Genomic DNA, 15,797 nt, shown 5'->3' with positions numbered 1-15,797 from the left:
CATGTGTTGAAAATGAAAGCCCATGGGTTGGCCCTAACCCATAGGACTTTGGGGATATTTGGCCATGTGGGCTTTTTTAATAAAGGATTTTGTTGGTCTTGTGAGCTTTTTTGGCTCTAATCCACATGGACCAGGGCCAAGCCTTATAAAATAGGAGTTACTCCCTCCACCACCACACACTAAGTCATCCACCTCCTCATTCCTCTTTTTTCCTTCAGTAATATTTAAATGGATATCAACATTCGTGTTGGACAGCAAAGGCCATACCTGATACCCATGTTCGACCTAGTTTTCTTTCCTTTCCTTTCTTCATAAACCCCGACCACCACCTTTTATCCCTGACTAGTTGGCTAGATTTAGCCTTGCTTTGGAGAATACCCTTGACAAAAAATGCATAGCCTAGGACACAATTCAAACCTGTGATGAATAAGGCAGTTGCAACTGCCTCTATTGCAGACTTTACTATGTAATCACATTGGACTTGCATTTATGTCGAAACTCGCAAAGTTCTGCCAAATCATGTCAAATCAATAGTACTGTATGCTGATGCGTCCGATACTAACTACCATGTTTATTTTTATCAATCTGAGACTATTTTAATCATAAGTAGAATACTCTTAGGTAGGTAGTTTTGTTGTTGGGAGTAACACAACAAGATTAATAAGACATCTTTTATGCTACTGAATATGTGTTAAAAGCATATCCCTATTCCCTAAATTAAGACACAAGAAGGTAATCTTCATCATCTTCACTAAATAATAGTCATATATAAGAAAGGAATATGACAAGTACCTGGTCACGATGAGGGACCTTCACGTCCCGGGAGGAAGACAATACACTGTACATGGGGAGCCTGCAAATTGGAGAATCTCTAGCGACAAATTGGGCATCGAGACTCGTGCATAGCTCATTCCATGATGCAGACGAAGCAAAAGTAGTGGCTGCAACAATCGATTTCCCCTACGATCGAGACCCCTTGCTCCGTGTAGCAAATCCCGCAACAAATGCTCTTTTTGTCGTCTTCATCCTCCTCTACTTGAGATTTCACTCTCTTCTTTGGAGAACTTAACGATGCCGACAACGAACCCATCCTCATCGGATCTCTCAACTCCGAAGCGTGCACCACTTCTCCTTCCGATTCTGAATCACCCACTATTCAGAACCATATGGTGAAGAAAATGACAAGCTCCACCGCACGAGAAGTTTGTCGTTGAACGGATGTTGATATCCGTGCACAGATGTTGACATCCGTTTAAGAATGTAACGCATATTCACATCCGTTTACATATTACTGAAAGGGCAAAAGAGGAATGGAGAGGTGCAGGGAGCCGTTTGTGGTGGTGGAGGGAGTAACTCTCTTATCAAATAGGCTTATTTGACAACTTTAGTGGCAGTGTTGGTTAGAAGTGTTTGGATTCAATGTATTTACACTTTTATTAATAATTATATTTTTTTATAAAGTTTGAAGACTTCTAAATTAGAGTATTTAATATGTTTTTTCCATTATTTTTTACCTTGTTTTTGTGCACTTGTAAAAACAAAGGGTTTTTTTTCAATTGCACAAGAGAAAATACTATATTATCTCTCACATAATATTATGTACATTCTTTTAATTTTTCGGTTAAAGTAATGGTAAGTTGATATATTTTTACATTTATTTGATATACATAATAAAAAAGCAAAATAGTCATAAAAAAAGTAAATTTTTATATTTAAAAAAAAGAAAATAAAAGAATAAAAAAATATAATATCAAATAAATATAAAAAAATTATGTATATCAAAATATCATTTTTTTTATTATTCAATCTTTCCTTCACCAAATTTACGACAACATCCTTCGTTGTTATTTATATTTCGTGAGTCTTCCTTGGTTTTTCTATATTTATTCCTTTTCAGCTCAATGTTTTTTCCTCTTCTCCTTTCCCGCTTAGTGTTTTCTTCTCCTTTTCTTCTTTCCCGCTCAATGCTTTCTTTAGCAGCAAAACCTGGAGGAAAGAGGTGATGGACAACGTTGATTCAAAATCTTCACACTTATATGTGCTTGAAGTGCTTAATGTGGTTTTATTTTGCTATGTTTTCTTTTATATTGGGGTAAGTGATTTCTATCATAAAATCTATTTTTTTGTTAACGTTTGTGTAGGGATGTTGACTTGCATGTTTAGTTAGATGTTATAAATTGGCTTATTGTGAACTTTACTTCCTACAATGCTTTTCAAATGTGGTTTTATGACTTTTTTTTTGTAATTATAGAGTGCTTTAAGGTTTCTATTCTTTCGTGGTCACCAATGACGAGATAATTACAATGATATGGAACTTTGGATACATTATTTGTTTATTTTTGGGATTGTTTTGAGTATTCTTAGTAGTTGTTTTTCTTTTTTATTAAGAAGTTATTTTCTTTTTCAAATAAGAAACCTTTCATTTTTTTCATTCAAAACACAATTTTATTTTTCTTAATATGAACATCTTTAATGCTTATGATAAGATATTTGTATTAAAAAATATGAAAAAAATGAGAATAATGTTTGTAAGATTGAATAACATTACAAGAAAAACAAATGTATCGACAATAAAAATTTGTTAGAAACATTAAAAATTTATCGGTAATGATTTTTTCTTAGGTATTTCTGAAGGACCAAAACTTGTTGATAATAGTGCAGCCAATAATATTTATCGACAAAAATTTATATCTGTTGATAATTATCCAAAGAAAAATTCGTCAATAATTACAAGAAAAATTTGTCAGTAATTATCGAAGGAAAAATTCATCAATAAATATCACGATTTGATTCATCTTCATCACACTAAGATCTTCCAATATTATAATGTTTCACTCGCAGATTCTTCACACACTCCATTACTTCGTCTCCATTTACCATAATCATTATCTTCACCAACACACATAATCACACCTTCACTTGGTCTTCAACATAGCACAAGAAGTTGTTGGTTGTTGGTGGTGTAGTTAGGTCTAGAAGAAAGAAGTCATTGTAAGCACCGACTGCGTTGAAGGTTTCGATCATCGATTGCAGCATCATAGTGAGACCCGTTTCCAAATGGCGATATCTCTAATGGTTAAAGGATGTGGCTGGCGAGTGAACGAGCGGTAACATACTTGAAAGAAACCCTCGCGTTAAAGAGCAAAATAGTAAGGAGCTTCCTATCACAATAAGTGGCAGCCGAGAACGGAGCTTGGTGAAGATGACGCCATTGGGAGAAGAACAAAATCATATGCCGAGAGAAAGACTCACCAGTGTCATTGACAGACACTCCTATTGCAGGCACTATGGTCTAGGGTTTGTAGCTCGCAAATGTGAAGGAGATAAGGAATGAGCCATACGCTAGTGACGAAGAAGTTGAAATGGCGTAGGCAAGACACTTTTCGTTCTTCTTATCGATGAATTTACTGATGAATTTTTCTATTGATAATAAACATTTTAAATTATCGACGGATGCTACTGAAGGATACTCAAATTTGTCATTATCAAAAATTTTATCAAAAAACTCTTAAGTATATAAAATATATATTATCAACGAATTTATCGACAGAAAAATTCATCGAAAAACCCATCAATAATTAAAATTTAAAAAATTTATCAATAAAATTCGTTCATAATTTAAATATATCAAAAAATTTATTTCTTTTAATAAAATTTTGTCAATAATTTCAAAAAAATTTATAATGTAAGAGGTATTATAAAAACTCTTTTAAATATAGATTTTGATTCTTTGCCTTCTTTGCAATGTTCTTACTGTCTATATTTACTCTCAAATGGAAATTTAAAAACTAACTACATTTACTACCTAATCCATAATTAAATTATATATATATATATATATATATATATATATATATATATATATAATATCATAAACTTAATTTAGGAAATATAATAAGTAATGTGATAAAATTCTTATCATTCAAATATATAATCATATATCTATTGTATAGGAAATAATAATATTGTTATTATCTAGCAATATAATTAGATCCCTATTATTCAATAATATAATTAGATCCGAATGATTTAGGGATATTTTTGTCATACAATTTAGTTATAATTTACTACATATGAAATAATAAAATGATTGTTGTCAATTTTAAGTTCAAGTTCATTTTGCTTTATTTCTAAGTGTCAATACCTTCTAATGTTAACAATTTTAATGTATTACTCTGATTTTATATATGGATTACGAATCAGAATTTGATTGCATTTTATTTTAAGCTATTTATGGATTTCATATCTTAACAGCTTTTAATATATTTTGTCTTTTAACCTATCTATATTTGCATGTATTTGTTTTAAGAAATTTCACCTTCATTTGGTCTAATTTTGTACAGGGATTACTTTCATAATATATGTGCATTTTATTTCAACTTGCTTTTATATATATATATATATATATATATATATATATATATATATATATATATATATATATATATATATATATATATATATATATATAATCTCTTTAAACGACAGTAAAAACAAATAAGATAAACAAAATAATTCTTTTTCCAAAATCTTTACTTTTTTTATGTTTTATGTTTAGTTATTCACTTTTTTTTATGTTAACAATCACAACAAATTCTTTCAAAGAATAAGAAAGACAAGACAAACATCCACTACCAAAAAGTCCATTCAATGAAAAGGTCACCTTAAGCTTCTAAAACGAGGCACTTGAGTCACCAAGTAACAACAATAAAGTTCACGAAGATGACAACAACAAATAGGAACAATAAAATGAGAAATGACCATGGAGGTGGTAATGAGAAAACACCATGGACAGAGAAAAACCTAGCAAATACTAAGTCTTCTCTAGCTCAAACCAAAACAAGCAATAAGGCCAGAAGGAGAACAAAGTCGACAACATAACAAAAAGTAATGCCCAAAGTCAGTAACATCAAAGAAAGTTATGTTCGAAGTGGACAACATCAAATAAAGTTATGCCTAAAGTTGGTAGTCATGCCCAAAGTCGGTAGTGCCAAAGGAAGATAGCAACATCAAAACTAAAATCTACCCAAAGTCAGCAACACCAAAGAAAATATTGTTTGAAGTCGACAATGCCAAAACAAAGTCAGCCTAGAGACGACGACACCACAAAAAGCTTGCCTACAGATGACAACACCAAGCAAATATTGTCTAAAGTTAGAAACACAAGTCGGGAGGACTATTCCTAAATAGCGACTTGATGAGCTCGACTGGATAGCCACTCAAGGAGCTTGACTGAATGGCAAAATAATCACAAAACTCAACTGAATAAGCCACAAGGAGCTTAGTTGAATGGATAAATCTAAAAAAGCTAAGCAGAATAGCCACTTAAGGAGCTCGCCCAAATGGCCAAATCATTGAAGAGCTTGGTTGGTTAAGCCACTTAAGGAGCTCAACCAAATGACCAAATTTTGAAGAGCTCGACAAAATAGCCACTCAAGGAACTCTACCGAATGACCAAAAGATTTAAGAGCTCGATAAAATAGCCATTAAAGGAGCTCGGCCTAATGGCTAAATCTAAAAGAGCCTAGTAAAATAGCAACTTAAGGAGCTCGGTCGAATGGCCAAATCATTTAAGGCCTGATTGGATTACTCATTGAGAGAATTCGACCTTGAGGTCGGATTACTTAAAGCTCAACTGGATTACCCATTGAGAGAGCTTGGCCTCGAGGCTAGATTACTTAAAGCTCGGCTAGATTAGTCATTGAGAGAGCTCGACCCTAATGCCAAATTACTTAAAGCTTGACCAGATGAGCCATTAGAGAGCTCGGCCTCGAGGCCAAATTACCTAAAGCTTGACCATATTAGCTATTGGTAGAGCTCGACCTCGAGGCCATATTACTTACAACTCAACTGGATTAACCACTTAAAAGAGCTCAACCTCAAGGCTAATCCACCTGCAAAACACGACCGAATGGTCCAACTACATTATAAACTCGGCCTTGAGGCCAATCAACCTACAAAAGCACAGCCAAATGGTCCCACTATATTAGGAACTCGGTTAAATGACCAAATCCATCTATGAACTACACAAATTAGCCTAAGCCAACTATTTGATATGACCATGTACGTCAAACCAAACTTCTGAGACGTGGGCTTATGCTCTTATTTGACCCAATAAATATTTTAAAAAGTACAACCTAATAAAGCCCTTTAAGCCTCTTCATTATGGAAGAGTCCCAACCTATGCTTATTTGGATCATATTTTCTCATATTATAACTAAATCTTGATAATTTGATGTGTTAGTTATTATTTATCATTCTATTACTATTTATTATACTGTTATTTTACTCTCAATATAATTAATATTTCTTGAGTAATACTCATTCTCACAGTCTTTTATAAACACTTATATACTCGATTATATAAAAATTTAAACTTTTTTACTAACGTTAAGGAATGCGTTAAGGAGTAATAATCTTCTATTCTCATACTATTTCCAAACAAAAACAAGAATCAAAATCTTGCCATCAAACCATATTTAGGATCTTGCTACATATTTACTAATTCACACTTAGATCCGGTAACAAAGAAGGTTAAAACCCTTTAGTTGTCCCTATTTATGTAGAGTTTTCACAGTTCAATCGCCGTTCTTTTAAAATTCCCAATTGAGTCCTAAATAGTGCTAATTTGGATCAATTGGGTCATTGCCGTTAAATTTGACTTAACGAGGTTAAGTTTTGCTGAGGTTGGAAGTTGACGTGGCAGATTTTTAAACCTGGCATTTAGAGAGCTTCACGTGTAATTTAAAAACATTTTAACATTTTGATTAAAAAATTAAAAAAAAAAAGTCATTTTCGATCTTCCATCCATTTCAGTCAAGCATCATCCTGAACAACCCAAATGCGCAGAACCACCATCATCTTCCTCGTGCACCATCAACCTGGAAAACAAAATCAAAATAGTGACTCTGTAATCAAGAAACATTTTAATCAAGTAACCCCAATGCACCACCCTCTTCTCTTCCTGTGCTCCCCTTTCCTACTACTCAACCCCACCCTCACCCCTTCCTCCCCCTCGTTCCTTGCGTCCCCGTAATCCCTCACTCTCTTCGCCCCCACCAGCAATGGAGCCACATGTGCTTCCTCTGCCACCACCAAGTTCATCAACACATCTTCAAAGTTCCGCACCGCGTCCACAATCCCCTGCGCGCGAGCTATACCGGCAGAACGCGAATTCCAACGACTTGAGTCCACCTCCACGTCGTCGTCGCAGATCAAAACGGCGCTGGTGGAGATGTGGTCAGGACGGGGGAGAAAGAGTTGTTGAGGCTGGCAGAGGGTTGGAGGAGAAGCGATCTTGTATGTCTGAGTTTTGTCCCAGATCTTGTGGAAGTTTCCTAGTGAAGCTGTTGTTGAAGAGTTTCAGCTGATGCAGATTTAAAGCTAAAATTTCAGGAATTTCTCCCGAGAAGGTTGTCATTTAGGACGCAAAGAGGCTATTGCATGTAGTTGTTCCCCTGTGACATTGTTCTGAGAGAGGTCCAAGAGAATTAAACTACTGAGGTTTCCTAAACCTTAAGGTAATTCACCGGAAAACTGGTTTTCAAATAGTTCAATTTGTGTCTGGCGTGATTTAGGGTTGGTGACTAATTTGGGGATTTTCAAATTTGTGATTATGTTTTCTTTTTACAGGTCTCAAATGGTTTAATGGAGAAGAAAATAGATGATGATGATGAGTTCGATTGGGTGCGAAGAGCTTGAGCACTGTTACGTTGGTCATGGTGGCGATTTGCCTTCATGGTGCTGGATGGAAGGAAATGAATTAAAGTGCCTTCGTGGTGCTGGATGGAAGGAGATGAATTAAAGTGAACATGACAGAGTCACGATTTTGTGGTTACTTGATTGCAGGTTGATGGTGCACGAGGAAGATGATGGTGGTTCTGCGCGATTGGGTTCTCTGGATGGAAGATGACTTGACTGAAATGGATGGAAGATGACTTTTTTTTAATTTTTTAATCAAAATGTTAAAATGTTTTTAAATTACACATAAGCTCTCTGAATGCCAGATTTAAAAAATCTGTCACGTCAACTTCTAACCTCAGCAAAACTTAACTTCGTTAAATTAAATTTAACAGCAGGGACCCAATTAATCCAAATTAATACTATTTAGGACTCAATTGAAAATTAAAAAAAAAAACGAGAATTGAACTGGAAAACTCTACCTAACTATAGGGGTTTAACCAACAAAGAATATCTATAGAATTTTGTTTAGTACAATCCTGTGTTGAATTTGGATTGGTTGGAGCGACAGAGAATAATAGTCATTTTAAAGTCCAAGTAACTGATTATGTAAAAATGTATAGTTTGTTTGTCGTATGTGAACGGTACTTCAGTGAAAAGCCTTTTCCGATATTCTGTATTTTTTATTCGTAACACCATTTACCCCACCACCAAATCCACCAAAAGCAAGATCAGTGATTTGGTGTATGTTGTGAAAAAGAAAAGGATGTTTGCGAGGACCAAGTGATTAGTGGAGGTGGTGAGGGCGGGACCCAAAAGAGTGTTGTGGATGCAAAATATCATTTCCCGTGAGTTCCAAATCAAAATCCCGCAGAGCAAAGAGCACCCCGTGATCTGCTACTCCTCACCACACAGTTTCACAACTCATCTGGTGTATCTGTGATGACTCAATCGATGTCGCACAAGCCTCTGGACTCGCGTCACTCCATAGACTCCTGCATGTTGCAGCTCCGCAGCTGGAAACCCTTCAAGCTCCAAGATGGGCCCCACCCCAAACCCTACTACTACAAGCGCCCCTGCCTCTCCGATCGCGCAACCACGTCGTTTTCCCTCGACATCACCAAACTCACCCTAGCCGACGCCGATGACAACACCGCCGCAAACAACCCCAACCATCGCCCCACCAATTACCGACTTGTCGCCCGCAAGAGGCGCCGCCGCGGCTCTAGATCCGTGTCCGGCCGCAGCAGCGACCGAAGTGGCACGCGGCGCTGCTGCTCAGTCGGGGCATCCGCCGCTTACGGCACCTGCTCCGACTTCCCGGTGGCCATGGGCACCGACTCCAGCGGTGAGCTCTTCGGCAACGGCGATTCGAATTGGTCTTCGGATGTTAGCGAGGCGAAGAATTCGAGGAGGGAGAGAGAGAGGGATGGCGAGAGGGAGAACGTAGGTGTGGGGTTTGGGGTGAGTGGGTGTACTGACGCGAATGGGAATGAATCGGGGTATGGGAGTGAACCGGGTTATCGTGGGGATGCTGAGTTTGGATATGGCGATGAGTTTGATGAAGAAGAAGATGATCCCAGGTTGTTGTTTTGGGGCGATCAATTTGGAGGTAAAGCTTCTTCCGTTTTGGGTCCTTTCCTTCTATTGCAGTTCTTTCTGTGTCTTTGGAAACTCGTGAGTGATGCTTCCTGTGTGTATAGTCGCCAACTTGTTGCTTTGCTTTTACTTTTGTTGAATTTCTCTAGTAGGTGCTGGTGAAATTTTGTTTAGAATGTTTAGCATAAACCGATTGGTTTTCTTTGTCTGCGAGTTCTTTAACAAAACTTGTTTGGATAATTGTTTTTGCTTCAAGAATGAGGGTTCAATTCTTTGGGGGTAATATTCCGCCTAGAAGCGTGGCGCTAAAACCTTGTATTAGGATTTTAGATAGTGGAATAGCAGATAGCGGGATGGCTGTTATTTTGTAAATTTTTATGTAGCTTATTTAACGCATACTTTATATATATATATATATATATATATATACACACATATATATGTATATAAATTCTGAAATGTTATAGAAATAACTCATAATTTATGACATTCATATTTAACAATACTAGTGCCTTGAACAAAACATACCAATTCAGACAAGTATGAAAAAAAGTAATATTCAAGTCTTAGATAGGAATCACGAATTATCACTCATCATCTTCTGAATCCATGTCCTCCCACTTTAAAGTTTTCACTACTATTACAGCTGTAGATTTCATTTTTGAAAATTTGAAATCTTGAAATCGCAAACCAGATCTCCGAGCACTAATGTCTTTATTTGGAGGGTTTGTATGGAATCAACACAAACAACTGCTATTTAACCTGTTATTTGGTCTGCTATGGCCACTACACTGAACCCTGGTCTATGAACCCTACCAGTTTTTATGGCATTGGTAAGATATTTCATTTCAGGTGGATACTGCTTGATTCTAAAGTTGTGGTATTCCAAATATTGGGCTAGTGAGTTTGTTTCCCCTTACATATATGCTTTTAGAGCCTTTGTTTGAAAGAAGAATTGAATATAACATATTTCTGCTAGACGTGTCTGTTGTTTTGCCTTTGCCATGATGCTGTTTAGGGTTCCTGGAAAAGAAAAAACTGTCCATGTTTGGGAGACTAATCAACTTTTTATAAAAAACATTGACGGAGTAAATTTTCTTACACGTTAACATTTAAGATTTGTTGGGAGTTAAATAAAATTCTAGTTCTAAAAATGAGAAAAGAAAAATTAGCAGAACGTTTATATTGGTTATTTTGACAGCAAAGGAATAGTCTTGGAGATTCTGTTCATAGGATGGTTTTTTGGTACAAGCAAGTGGCCCAAGATGGGTCAGACCCTTGTCCACACATACCTCATCCCTAACCATGTGATCCGGAACATGACAGCCATGTGGTGCTGTGCCTCAAAGAAACACATCTTCGAAACAGTTGGCTTTACAAACAAAGTCAACGGCTGCCTAACAAACTCCTTTGAATGAAGTTTACTCCTTAAAGAGGAAAATGTATAGGTCCTGTAAAATTCTTTTCTCATCTTGTTGTTCCAAACCTACTTTTTTAATAAAACTTAAGTCATTTATTCCTGATTTGCCCCCAAACCCTACTTAGTCTCAGTGATATTTGGTCTTGGAAGGGTGATGCTTGGATTCCATCATGCTGTGTATATTGGGGGAAAACATTTGATTGGTGAATAAAAGGATCATCAATCTGCATCCCAACTTATTACTGGACCCTTTTCTATTTAAGTTTCAGCTTGTTGGGAAAACAACAGTAACAATCTATTGCCTCAAATCCTCCTACCCTTTTCAACCATGTAGTATTTCAGTGGGTAGATCTAAAGTATAGTTTGTTCCATTAGCTTCCTTTAGAAAAAGGGCCACCGAATTTGTTTTTTGTTCTGAAGGAAGTTGATGCCCTCTTTCTAGATACATGGCAAGATGTTTGGAGACTGTGCCGAGGAACTCTATAACTATTTGCAAAATTTAGGTTTGAGGATTGGGGGTTGGGATCTCAATGAACACTAGTTGATGAATGAAACAGTACAATTGTATGGTAGTTGCTACTGAAGTTTTGACTGAGTTTAGATTAGTCCATGGTGTGCTGAAAGTGAAATATCATTGAGAGAATATTTGTGGCAAAAGCTATTGACCTTCAGAAAAAAAAGGAAGGATGTTTGAAATTACCTTGCTGTTTTGGCAGTAACTTTTTAGGTAGAATATCTTGAAGATGTTGACTAGCCACTAGAAAAATAAATAATACATTTACAACAGATTGTGTGTTTTGCATCTGCTTTTTTAACCTTGAAGATTTTTGTATTACTGCTCTATTGCATGCCATGAGAATTTAAATGGAACGTTAATTTTGCATGATATTTTTTCTCACTAGTATTAGAAGCTAAATACTTCCCTTATAATTATAAGCTTTCCTGAGCCTCTGTTGCACGTGACTCGGACACACAAACCAATACATCATACAAAAGTTGCTAGGTTGAAAGGTTCTAATTTGATCATGGTTTTGGATTTCATACAAATATCTTTGAAGCATTATCTATTAAGGCATTTGTTGCATATAAAACTAGGACTCTAATTGGTTGTTTCAGAGACTGACTTTACCTTCATTGCACCGGCTGTAGATTCTAAAAGGGAGATGGTTGGGGAGAACACCTTGCTAGATCAAAAATCTCATCATAGATGCCGTCGCAGGAAGCCAGACTGTAGAATGGTTGATGCATTAAGGTGACTATTGCAGAAATCTGTGGACTATCGACACGACAGAATATTCTCTTTCCTTCAATAGTGGATGAACTGACTTCTTTTGTGCGTGAATCCTTGACCAAGTGGTTTTGGTGTTTGTTCTCAGGGTGACCTATTTGCCAAGTCAATATCGGAAAGGATTTTGGCAAATATGAAAATATGTTGATGATGTATTGATGAGGTATCAATCAGCTTCTGTAGATTTTGATCGAAATATGAAGTGATGTACTTTAGGTTATGATTTGTGAAGAGGAAAGTATGTACAAGGATTGAGCTATGGTTATTTGTTTGGGATAGGAACGAGTTTTTAATCTGAATCATACAAATTTCATAGAACACAGTTGAAAAAATTTCTTGAACCTGTCTAGCATGTTGGCTTTCGTCTGAAAAATGTAAATGAACTAATAACCTGCTATTGATATTTTTGAGTTTTGATGGCAAATCGATATTGCTGTAAAGTTTAATTCGTGTTTGATAGTAGATCTACAGCAGAACTTCGTGCACATTATTTTCATTACATTTAGAATATTTTTAACACATTATATTTCAATTTTCAGACATTGCAAGGCAACCCTTTTATTTTAGTTTTCCGCCTCCATAAGAAGTTGGTTTCATTTTGGAAAAACAAAATAAAATGTGTCTGTAAGTTTCTAAAAATATTTTGTAGTTGTTTTAAGTAGTATTTTTGAAAATTTTAATTAAAATTATCGTATAAGTTAAATATTGTTATTTTTATAATTGTAATTAAACAAAGTCTCATTTTTATTAATTTCTAAAAAATAAGTTTAAACAAATGGATCTTAGACCTATTTCTATTCTTGATTTTACTAATATGCGCAAATATGCATTAGCGGACTTAGTCATCTTTAATAATGTTTTTTTTTTCTGTAATCACGATGTCTATGTGTAATGTTTTAATAAGTATATTGGTCAATGACTACATGCTCACAGTTTAAATGATTTTAAGCAAGTTTAATTGTTAAATTATGGTCAAATTACATAAAATAATATAAAAATACTCTAATTCTATTTTTAATTATTTTAGTTCTAATTATGCGTGATTTTGATTTCTCAATTTTTTTGAAAGTGAATATATTATTTATAAATTTAAAGATTGACAAATTTGCTTCATGTATAATGATCACTTCCTACTAAAAAATTATGTATTGAAGTTATTAAACTGTTTTACCACCTTTTTCTTTACCTAAAGTCTTACCAACCAGGATGTTGAATTTTTTTTAAATTAAATAACAATATTATTTTTTTCTTCTTTATATCCGGATTTCACATTTGATTATAATCTTTACACTTTATCAACTTTTCACTAAATATCAAATTCTTAATGTCTGTAGTTATTTCATATTTCAAACTCAACGCACACCTTTAGACATTTATATAAAAATAAAAATAAAAATTAGTTTTATATTTTCGATTAACCAGAATCAAAATCCCTATATTATCATATAGTTGATTATTATATTTAAAAATATATATAAATTCAGTGATATTTTAAAACTTAATTATGTTTTTCTTAATATATAAATTTAAATTTAAATATAATTACATATTAAAATATTTAAGTTAATTTTAATATTATTATTTTAATTTAAAATATAATATATAAAGTTAGTTCATTTTATAAAATTTGATTTGTTATTTAATATTAAATGTTGTTAGGAAAATACCGTGGATGGCACGGTTCGATTTTAAGGGTTTGTAAAAACAAACAGAAATACAGGGTGTGATAGAACTGCTACACATCAAAAAAGACTCCAAGAAGAAAAAGAGAGATCAGGAGAGAGTGAGATGGCGAGAAGGGAAGTTCTGAGCTCGTACCGCGCGCTTCTGAAAGCGACCAGGAAAACATTTTCTGGCGACACTATGATGCTGAAGGAATCGGCGTTAGAGGTAAGGAAAAAATTTGAGGAGAACAGGAACGTGAGCTCAGAGGCCGAGATTCAGAAGCTTCTCGAAGAAGCCGCCGAGGCTTCCGATTTCATCACCAACATGATCGTCCAGGCACAACTCAACACCGATGCCGGAAGTTACGGTATGCTCTATATGGAAATATATCTATTAATCACTACTTCAGAGACTCGCATTTCAGTCACTGTAAGACCATCATGTCATGGAGCTTTCGTTAAGAGGTCATAACATTAATGTTGCATTTCGGTTTATTTATTTAGAAAACTTGGTTTCTGTTCATTGTTTAGTTGAGGATATCATGCTACTAATGACTTGTCGATGACCCTATCTTGCTCCTATGTCCTCTTGTTTTGGATTTGGACCATGTTTGGCTTATACAAAATGAGAAGATGAAATTCATTGGGTTTTATAGAATCTCTTTTCATTTTACTTCTCCATAAACAAAGATGGAAAGTTGATTTTAGCTTACGGCTGTCTTTATATTTTATTTTCCTACAAATGTTTATGTTGAAGTTTCTTCAAAGTGGATCTTACCCGTGTTTGTGGCTTGCTAATAACTTTGGAATTACTGATCAATGGAAGCATCTCATTTCCAATTATGGCATTCATTTTTGAGATAGGTTTCAGTGCTACCTCCATATGAATTAAAAATTACTTTTCATTACCTACAAAAGTTTTAATTTTTGTTAGTCTTGGGGTTTGGAAGTGCAAGTCATGTATTTACATTATCTGAATATTCTGTTAGAATTTTCCTGGTAAGGCAAGAAAATCGATACTAATGAGTCCTGAATAAAGTCATATAAAAGACCAAAACACTTCCATCAATCCAAAACCTTAAGATAATAGGTTTGTTTATGAATCATTCTACTTTTATATTGTCCATTTTACTCATTTCTAACCAATTTAGGACTTCAAACTCACCTTAAATTCCTAACATATTCAAAACATGGTCATTGCAGTCAGGCATTGGAGATGTATACACGTATTGTATCTGCCTGTTTTCTTAATAAGAGTGTTTTTTGTAGTTTTACATTTGAATACTGTGGCTTTGCTTTTCATGATTTTTGTTTTTAGCTTTGGAGGAGCTAGGAACTTTATTTGATGAAATCTGTATGAGTACACTGAGTCCTTTTATCATTTTTTAAAAACTTATTGCTGCAGTGGTGAAGCCGGGTAAAGAGCATGCTGGAGCAACACTTGAACTCCCCTCGGAAGAAATTATTCGGAAATCAGGATAAGGATAGACAAGAGAGAAGAGGTTAGAACACGGTGTTCCCTCTTCTAGATTTTTTATTTAGGATCAATAAGTAGTATTGCCGGTAATTTTATGGAGGTTCTTCAAATTTTCTCTGCCTATATTCCTTTTTGTGGTTGTAATTTTTTTTCTCCTAATCCTTTGTTTCCTTTCAAATCTATCTGGCAGAGTGGACAGGATATAAATCTGACCGGTAAAAGTATATGATACCCTTCATTTGTCCTATGATTACATAATTTATCTAAATTGTTTACTGGTTTTTTTAAATTTTCCTGTAACATAATTTCTAATTGATTTAGATGAAATTGCAGTCCCTGTTGTTTATATTTGGGTATTGGTCTATGGGTGAACTTTAATAAGGAGAAACTCGGAAGTACATACAGGGATTAAAACCTAAGGGTAAAAATCTAGGGACTGGTACCTTATAAGATAGGGAGCCAAAACTGAAACAAGAGAAGAAACTGTTATTTAGTGCTGATACATGTGTTTAAGTTAAAAGTATAACCATGATAGACTGCTCTACATGGGCCATAATGCTGGATCAGATGAAGATTCCTTAATAGACCTTAAGCAAGGTAGGCCCATGATATGGAGAGTTTATGAGTTTGAGAAAAAGAAAGAGAAGAGGGAAGAGAAATTAAGGAGCT

General features: G+C 34.8%; 2 protein-coding genes across 6 annotated transcripts; both read left to right on the top strand.

Moving 5' to 3' along the window:
- Window positions 1-8,360: 8,360 nt before the first annotated feature.
- On the top strand, window positions 8,361-12,411 carry LOC108324081 (uncharacterized). 3 transcript variants are annotated; one of them, XM_017556891.2, is made up of 2 exons: window positions 8,361-9,292; window positions 11,849-12,411. In XM_017556891.2, exons 1-2 carry the CDS (start codon window positions 8,623-8,625, stop codon window positions 11,953-11,955), a joined length of 777 nt encoding a protein of 258 aa, XP_017412380.1. In that variant the 5' UTR covers window positions 8,361-8,622; the 3' UTR covers window positions 11,956-12,411. The 3 variants fall into 3 exon arrangements, with proteins under 3 accessions (XP_017412380.1, XP_052730257.1, XP_052730258.1); XM_052874297.1 differs by having other exon boundaries at window positions 8,385-9,292; window positions 11,816-12,411; XM_052874298.1 differs by having other exon boundaries at window positions 8,386-9,357.
- Window positions 12,412-13,679: 1,268 nt separating this feature from the next.
- On the top strand, window positions 13,680-15,417 carry LOC108325483 (mitochondrial zinc maintenance protein 1, mitochondrial). 3 transcript variants are annotated; one of them, XM_017558563.2, is made up of 3 exons: window positions 13,692-14,019; window positions 15,057-15,153; window positions 15,319-15,417. In XM_017558563.2, the coding sequence occupies exons 1-2, from the start codon at window positions 13,776-13,778 to the stop codon at window positions 15,131-15,133; spliced, it is 321 nt and encodes a 106-aa protein (XP_017414052.1). In that variant the 5' UTR covers window positions 13,692-13,775; the 3' UTR covers window positions 15,134-15,153; window positions 15,319-15,417. The 3 variants fall into 3 exon arrangements, with proteins under 3 accessions (XP_052731512.1, XP_017414052.1, XP_017414051.1); XM_052875552.1 differs by having other exon boundaries at window positions 13,680-14,116; window positions 15,057-15,417; XM_017558562.2 differs by having other exon boundaries at window positions 13,693-14,019; window positions 15,057-15,417.
- Window positions 15,418-15,797: the final 380 nt, after the last annotated feature.

This window comes from Vigna angularis, chromosome 3 (genome assembly GCF_016808095.1).
Source record: "Vigna angularis cultivar LongXiaoDou No.4 chromosome 3, ASM1680809v1, whole genome shotgun sequence".
NCBI classification, from domain to species: Eukaryota; Viridiplantae; Streptophyta; class Magnoliopsida; order Fabales; family Fabaceae; genus Vigna; species Vigna angularis.
This window is presented reverse-complemented; position numbering and strand designations above follow the sequence as displayed.

What these genes read in the sequence shown, in the direction of transcription:
- LOC108325483 (XM_052875552.1), top strand. Translation starts at nt 13,776, where the DNA reads ATGGCGAGAAGGGAAGTTCTGAGCTCGTACCGCGCGCTTCTGAAAGCG.
- LOC108324081 (XM_052874297.1), top strand. Translation starts at nt 8,623, where the DNA reads ATGACTCAATCGATGTCGCACAAGCCTCTGGACTCGCGTCACTCCATA. An exon ending in TTGGGGCGATCAATTTGGAG is followed by an intron (nt 9,293 to 11,815) that starts GTAAAGCTTCTT and finishes TGGTTGTTTCAG; the next exon opens with AGACTGACTTTACCTTCATT.